The 8,434-nt window shown below is 46.9% G+C and overlaps 1 protein-coding gene across 1 annotated transcript; it reads left to right on the plus strand.

Annotated features, from left to right (window-relative positions):
* Positions 1 to 2,585: 2,585 nt before the first annotated feature.
* LOC129742047 (uncharacterized) lies at positions 2,586 to 7,289 on the plus strand. The gene is made up of 2 exons (XM_055733892.1): positions 2,586 to 3,180; positions 3,223 to 7,289. Exons 1-2 carry the CDS (start codon positions 2,586 to 2,588, stop codon positions 7,287 to 7,289), a joined length of 4,662 nt encoding a protein of 1,553 aa, XP_055589867.1.
* Positions 7,290 to 8,434: the final 1,145 nt, after the last annotated feature.

The following is an 8,434-nucleotide window of genomic DNA, read 5'->3' on the forward strand; positions in this document are numbered from 1 at the left end:
TCAAAAAATATATCCTCATGTGCAACATATCAGCACCAACATGTGAAAAGGGTAGAAAAGACAAAGTTCTACTTAACACTAAAACCGTTTTTAGTTTTTCAGTTTTCGTAAGATTTATAATGCAGTTTGAGCAAAGGATCTAAAAAAATTAGAGCCATAAAATGACATTATCCTAGGGTTGCCATCCGTCCCGCAAAAGCGGGACATATCCCGCTTTTTTGTTGAATGTCCCGCTGTCCCGCTTTTTCCTTAAAATGTCCCGCTTTTTTTCTTGGAGAACTTTTACAAAGTTAACTGACTGACACCGGAAAAAATCAAACTTTTGTCTCAATTTGAATTCTATGATGAACAGAAAATCTTTCAAATCAACTTTTTCTTAAAATAAGCAGCTTTTCAAAGCTTATATAAGACAATACAGAATAAATCTAAAGCTCTTAGTATTACAGTATGATTCTGATTGAGGTGTTCTTGCAGCGCGTAATGTATGAAAAAAAAATGTTAAAGTTGCCTCCAGATAATTATAAATTATAGAACTATGTATAGAGATAAACTTCTTCGCCGGAATCTTAGTTAAATTTCCAAATATTATACACCACCTGGAGCGGTTAAGGTAACCCTGCATAGCTGCAGAAGTTACCACAACATCCGAAGTGGTACGTCAGCACTTAATGTGCTACTTGCCGCGAAGGAAAATAGGAAACAGTAAGACCAAACTGTGGTCGAAATAACAAACATCAAATTTGTCAGCACAAAATGTGCTATCAACGATGGCGCGGACTCAACGACCGAGCTCGCGCACCCAGCCAACCCAGCAGCAACAATGTTGCATTCATTTCGTGAATAGCAGCCAGAAACCTGAGACGCAATTCGAGATGTGGCCGTTTACAAGGGAATCGCCACCCGAAGTCGCCGTGGAGAATAACATCTCCACTCACAACATTGTGGGCTACTCTGTGGACGCCCTGTTCATCATCGCGGCGATCATCATCGTCATCGTCTGGCGTTGGCGCAGGAATGCGCGACGCCTGAAACAACTGGAGGGCGCAGCGACGAAGCTGCGTCAGCAAACTTTAAACAACTCTGTATGATACAGTAAAATAAATTCCAGTCTTTTTAAGTCTCTCTAACCGTTGTGTCGCGTTTCTGTTCCGATGACATTTCTGTGTTAAACCCTTGCGGGAGCGGGGTTTTACCTTAATTTCTAATCAGGCTTTTTCTGCCTGGACCATTGGTGACCCCGACGTGATCGCACGTGCGATCACTTCAGGTTTAGGCAATGATGCCTATCAATTGTAAATTCTCCCGTCGGGGGGAGAACGGACTGAAAAAAAAAAAAAAAAAAAAAAAAAAAAAAAAAAAAAAAAAAAAAAAAAAAAAAAAAAAAAAAAAACATTCAAAGTGTTTCGGTGTGCCAAAATGGCAACGATAACTAAAGTGTAACCTAAGTGTAGGCAATCATAAGTGAAAACAAAAGTGCAAGTCTCCCACTGGTGGAAATGAATCAAAATTTGTGCAACGACGTGTTGTACTCTAAGTACTACGCTCAGTTAGTGGAAATCGAAGAGTCTGTAAGGGCTAGGCCGTGTCGATCGCGAGAAGAAGGCGCAGCCATTACAATCATCGTTTCACACCTGTTCAACTTAGCCGCCGGAGCTGCGGCTGTAAGAGGTTACGAAAAAAGATTTACTGACGAACTGGTGAGGTTAGCCGAATCAATCAGCGAGAGGCTAGAGTGGAACGTTTTGAATCCGCCGTCTATGTTTTAATTGAGCTCACACGCACCTGTGTGGCTAACCGTGTGATTAGTGCAAAGAAGAAAGTTGAAAATTCGCTCGCTGCGCGCGTAGTGTTTCCCGTCGGGGGGAGAATCCAATCAACGAAAGTGAAATCAGTGTGTGATTATGTGCCTTGGTGCCACTGCACCATCGTGAAAATAAATAAAACAAACGCGGCGAGACTTGTGTAGCTTCTCCCGTCGGGGGGAGAGCTAAACGAAAGAAAAAGCAGTAAATTGAAAAGTGACTCGCATTCCTAGTGTAGAACAATGGCCGAGGAAGAACTAAGTAAAGTGTGGATGCGGCAGTTGACTGCCCTAGAAGGGTCCGTCAACGAGATCGCGGTGCTGGTTGACCAGCGCAGCGACGCTAACCCTCCGGAAGTGGAGGAAATTGCAGTGCAAAGGGACACCTTGCGTGTTCTTTTCGACCAAGCAACAGCTGTGTTGCTGAAAATTGAAGGGGCCTCAGGTCCCTCGGCAAGGAGAGGGCCGTTACTAACTAAGGTAATGGCCGTTCAAGTGAAACTCGGCCGCTGGGAAAGACAGCATGCGGAAGCTGCCAGAAATCACCAGCGCCCGAGTGAAAACTTGCTCGACCAGACACTGGCACCAAGCACGAGTCGGGCGGATCATTTACCCCGAATCGAGCTACCCCACTTCAACGGTTCGCCGACGGAGTGGTTGACATTCAAAGGGCGCTTTGAAAAGCGCATGGTAACGATTGGAGAAGATGCCGACAAATTCGCATTTCTCTCCAAGTGCCTTGATCAAATTTAAAAAAATAAATGTGCCATGCGCTAAGTCCATCATGAGCCTCATCGATGCCGTGGACACTACAGTTCACGCTGCAAAGCAGATACAAAAGGATAAAACAGCGACACTGGACTGTGTTGCGAATGGAATGCTAGTAAGTCTAGCAAAATCCCGTCTGGATTCGGAAACCGCATCCAGGCTGGAGGAGAGATTAGACATACCTCGTGTCTACACTTGGACAGAATTCAAGGAAGAGTTGGAGAAGCGAGCCAACCAATTAGCGTGCCGAACCGATATCGACGAATCGAAATCGCGCAACACCAAGACGGTAGCAGCAGCTGCCATCACCCAACCCCAACGTAGGGAAATCAAAACGCAACCGCAATCCTGTTTCGCGTGCAGTGAGAAAGGGCACGCGATCTGGCACTGCACCGAATTCAAAGCGCTGCCTGTACCGCAAAGATGGGATAGGACCAAAAGAGCCGGTCGGTGTTTCAATTGTTTGTCTTGGGGACACTCCGTCCAAAAGTGTTCATCCAAAAAGCGGTGTTCAGAATGCGGAGAAGCACACCACACATTGCTACATCCAGTGGATGCGGTTCCAGAGAAGAAGCCGGCGGCTGACCCAGCCGTTGTGGCCTCAACCAGCAGTAACAACTGACTACATGGCAGTTACGTATTCTTGGCAACAGCCGAGATCAACATTAAAGGTGCGTCCGACTGGTATCGAGTTAGGTGCCTATTGGACTCCGGTAGTCAGGTGGAGTCTATCACGGAAGCAGCCGCGCAGACTCTAGGACTACCGTACGCACGGAGCGACGTGCAACTTGTTGGCATTGGCGGAAGGGTCAATGCTTCCAGAAAGATTACAACCGTAATCTCCTCCAGATGCGGAAGCTTCGCTATGGAGGTAAGTTTAGTTTTGGTTCCGCACCTTTTAGACGACCAGCCCAGCATTCGGCTGGAAGCGAAGGATGTGAGTATTCCGTCAAACATTGAGTTAGCGGACCCCACATTCTACAAGAGAAGAGGCATCGAGATTATACTCGGTGCCCGAGTACTATTCCAGATTCTGAGCCCCAGACAAATCCAATGTACAAATGGCCCGAATCTTCAGGAGTCAGCCTTAGGCTGGCTTGTTGGCGGACTAGTTTCGCTACGGTCAACCCGGAAAGCAGTAATGACTGTTGCCACCGTTAGTACAAATGAGATCCAAGAAGAAGAGGACCCCGATGGGAAATTGGATATTCTCTTCAAGAGGTTTTGGGCCTTGGAGGAGGTAACTTCTGCGGAAGCGAAGTCCACCTCTGACCAGGTAAACCTATGCGAGGAGCACTTCCTCCAGCACACCAAGATAGGGGCCGATGGCAAATATATTGTGCGCCTCCCTTTCAACGACAAGCCCATTCAACTGGGTGATTCCTACGAGCAAGCAAGAAGACGCTTGTTCTCGCTAGAAAGGAAACTCACGCGAACTCCGGAAGTATACGAGCAATACAGAGAGTTCCTGAAAGAGTATCTGACATTAAATCATATGGAAGTTGTAGAACCAAAGGATTATCAAAAAATCCGCTACTTCATACCACACTCATGTGTCATCAAGCCAGATTCTTCATCAACCAAGCTTCGCGTGGTATTTGATGCAAGCGCTAAGGCATCAAATGGACATTCCTTGAATGACATGCTGCGTAGTGGACCAGCGATCCAAACGGAGCAATTCGATTTGCTCCTGGACTTTCGCTGCCATGACAAGGTGCTAATGGCCGACATCGCGAAGATGTATCGGCAAGTCCATGTCCACGAAACGGACTCGTGGTACCAGTGCATCGCCTGGAGGGATAATCCTTCGGAAGCGATTCAGGCTTATCGCCTCAAAACAGTGACTTATGGCGAGGCGGCATCCTCATTCCTAGCATGTCGCGCTCTACACCAAGTCGGAGAAGAAATCCGATCGCATCAGCCGAGCATTGCTGATATTATTCAGAAATGTTTCTACGTCGACAATTTGATGATGGGGGGAAATTCAGCAGAAGGTCTTCTGAGTCAACGAAAAGCCGTGGAGGCCGCTCTTCTGCAGCGAGGCTTTCCCTTACGGAAATGGGCATCCAACGATGCCAGCATCATAGAAGATGTACCTGCCGACGATCTCGAAAAGGAGATCAACATCGGAAATCACGATGTGATTAAAACCCTAGGCGTGGCCTGGTCTCCACGCGGAGATACCTTTCGATTCCTAGTGGAGGACCGCAATGCAAGCAAGCAAACTATTACCAAGAGGCAGCTAGCCTCGGAGGTGCTCAGATTATATGATCCGTTGGGCATAATGCAACCGGTCATCATTACAGCAAAAATATTGCTGCAGAGCTTGTGGAAAACCAAGCTCGGTTGGGAGGACCAGATCCCACCAGAAACTTTGCACGAATGGCAGCAACTGAAGAAAACGCTGCCGAAGTTGGCGGAACTAGAGTTCCCGCGTCAAGCCATCCCGAGTAACGTAGCACACTTGGAGCTGCACGGTTTCTCGGACGCTTCTATTCGCGCTTATGGAGGCGCAATTTATGCCTTTGCCATAGACACGCAAGGTAACAAGTCCATGAACCTGCTTTGTGCAAAGTCGCGTGTAGTCCCGATGAAGGACCTCACTCTTCCTCGAAAGGAATTAATTGGAGCCAAATTGTTGGCAGAGTTGATGAGCCGCGTGATCGGCATCATACCACAACACATTAACAAGGTTCACTACTGGTGCGACTCGCAAGTAGTGTTGTCCTGGATACACGCAAACGATCAACACGCCGAGGTGTATGTTCGAAATCGTGTGAAAATCATTCAACAATTAACAAACAAGATGAGCTGGAGGTACATCCCCACCGACCAGAACCCAGCGGATGTGATCTCCAGAGGAATCTCAGTGAGGAAACTGTTGACCACCAAGAAGCAGCTGTGGCTGCATGCCACCCCGTATGCACTAGAGGTACATCCAGAAATTCAAGTATGCGCAATTCAGCAAGCGCCGACCATCGACCACACTCTGCATGATCCTGACCCAGAAGATTATATCCAGAGTTACAAGTACTGCAATTCTTTCCGAAGGACCAGAAGGCATTTCGCCTTAATACAGCGCGCCATAAGCAATTTTAAGGCAAAAGCTACAAGTTCTATTAATTCTGAACAACTCCTACAAACCATGACCGGCCCTCTAACTGTTGAAGAGCTGGAAGCAGGACTACATCTAGTCATCAAAAATATGCAATCCGTCTGCCTAGGACAAGAGCTGAAGAGCATCGGTTTACACGGCATTCCTACAAAGCAGGGCCCCCTGCAGCACCTCAATCCTATGCTGGCAGGTGGCCTCATTCGAGTAACAGGCAGGTTAAACTTAGCAGACTTGCCTGAAGAACAGCGACATCCAATATTCATTCCGAGGGAGCATCCGTTTGCACGAATCATCCTTGTGCATCTACATCGCTCCAATAACCACGCCGGTCTGGAAATAGTCTTGGCCGAATTTCAACGAAGCTATTGGATGAAGGGATTGCGGAAAACAACCCAATCCGTCCTTCAAAAATGCGTACTCTGCGTACGGGCAAGGCCTCGCAGATTCGAGCAAATGATGGGCCAGCTTCCACGGCCCAGAGTGAATCCCTCTACAGCGTTCACTCATACTGGCGTAGACTTGTGCGGGCCGTTCCAAGTGCTGCCAAGTCAGCGGGCGAAAATGAGGCTTACCGTTTACGCCTGCCTGTTTGTGTGCTTTTCGACCAAAGCAGTGCATATCGAGGTGGTGGAGGATCAATCCACCGGGGCCTTCTTAGCCGCCTTGATACGGTTTGTATCAGTGCGTGGTACACCGGAGGTGATATACTCCGACAACGGCCGCAACTTCGTCGGAGCCAGCCGCGAACTTGCAGAACTGAGCAAAGTATATAACTCGGAGTTGTTCCAAAACGAACTCATAGGGATAGCAGCTGAGGAAGGAATACGCTTTTCCTTCATCCCTCCGAGAAGCCCTAATTTCGGAGGTCTGTGGGAGGCCAACATAAAAGTGGCCAAAAGACTCTTCACCGCAGCCGCTCGTGGATCCAGCTTTAATATATTGGAGATTCAGACGGTGTTCTACCAAGTATCAGCGATAATGAATTCACGTCCGCTGACCTCAATTTTCTCCGACGCCGGAGCTCCGGAACCTTTAACACCAGGGCACTTCCTAATAGGAAGAGCCATGACTACTATACCCATCCCGGCAAGCCACTTAGAACAGCAAAACTTAGTTATGCGCTGGAAGCGCATTCAACGCCAAACCGCACAATTCTGGCGTAGATGGCAAAATGAATATTTGCAGCATTTGCGCTGTATCTTCAAGTGGACAAAAAGGCAACCTAACTTGAAGCCAGGTCAAATCGTATTGATTGGAGACGATAACAACCCCGTGGCAAAGTGGCCCATGGGAATCGTAACTCACACCAAACCCGGAAAGGATGGAGTTGTGCGGGTAGCAACGATACGCACAGCTTCAGGTATCTACACACGAAATGTTCGGGCTTTGGCACCACTGCCCATCGACATTACCGAAAGTCAAGTAGGCGAATCAGTCGAACCATCTCAATTTGATTCTTCAGAAATAGTGAATAAACCACACCATGAAGTACGCGAGCAAGGGCCAGTACCTGAAAACGAAGAAGACCCACCACCCCTGGCTATGAGTAGCAATGTTTGGAGCGACAGACTTCGCTCCAAAGGGGGGAGAAAATGGAGCGGTTAAGGTAACCCTGCATAGCTGCAGAAGTTACCACAACATCCGAAGTGGTACGTCAGCACTTAATGTGCTACTTGCCGCGAAGGAAAATAGGAAACAGTAAGACCAAACTGTGGTCGAAATAACAAACATCAAATTTGTCAGCACAAAATGTGCTATCAACGATGGCGCGGACTCAACGACCGAGCTCGCGCACCCAGCCAACCCAGCAGCAACAATGTTGCATTCATTTCGTGAATAGCAGCCAGAAACCTGAGACGCAATTCGAGATGTGGCCGTTTACAAGGGAATCGCCACCCGAAGTCGCCGTGGAGAATAACATCTCCACTCACAACATTGTGGGCTACTCTGTGGACGCCCTGTTCATCATCGCGGCGATCATCATCGTCATCGTCTGGCGTTGGCGCAGGAATGCGCGACGCCTGAAACAACTGGAGGGCGCAGCGACGAAGCTGCGTCAGCAAACTTTAAACAACTCTGTATGATACAGTAAAATAAATTCCAGTCTTTTTAAGTCTCTCTAACCGTTGTGTCGCGTTTCTGTTCCGATGACATTTCTGTGTTAAACCCTTGCGGGAGCGGGGTTTTACCTTAATTTCTAATCAGGCTTTTTCTGCCTGGACCACCACCTTTTTCGACTCAATTGTCCTAAGTATATAAAGATGGAATTTTTCTTTATGTTTTCAAGCTTTTGAACAATTTGTTTTTACCAAACAAACTAATTTTTATGAAAATTACACAAAAATGTTAATTTGCGAGAACCGTGGAAAAAACGGTGCATAAGGCAAAAATCACTCAAAATAGAAGATACGTAAGAAAAACTGAGCAAAATCCATCTGCGTTAAAAACTGTACTTATTGTACTTTTTATGAACAAGTTATGCTGATGGTAAACGTTTAAGTTTGGCTAAGCAATTAAACTTTTTTTTTTTAATTTTCTTAAATGTCCCGCTTTTTTTCGTGAAACGTCCCGCATTTTTCTGGAAGTATCTGGCAAGCCATTATCCTCACACAGATTGTTTTATACACCCTTTACTCCACAACAAAACAAACGGTCTAGATGCAAAACATTAAAAGGAGAAGAATGCGGAAAGCTATCCACTCACTCCTATAGCGAGAACCATAAGCCCTTGTCAAAAAATAGGGGAAATT

This window comes from Uranotaenia lowii, chromosome 2 (genome assembly GCF_029784155.1).
Source record: "Uranotaenia lowii strain MFRU-FL chromosome 2, ASM2978415v1, whole genome shotgun sequence".
Taxonomy (NCBI): Eukaryota; Metazoa; Arthropoda; class Insecta; order Diptera; family Culicidae; genus Uranotaenia; species Uranotaenia lowii.

Coding starts and splice junctions, on each gene's coding strand:
- LOC129742047 (XM_055733892.1), top strand. CDS start 2,586: ATGAGCCTCATCGATGCCGTGGACACTACAGTTCACGCTGCAAAGCAG. Junction 3,181..3,222: donor CGTTGTGGCCTCAACCAGCA/GTAACAACTGAC, acceptor TCTTGGCAACAG/CCGAGATCAACATTAAAGGT.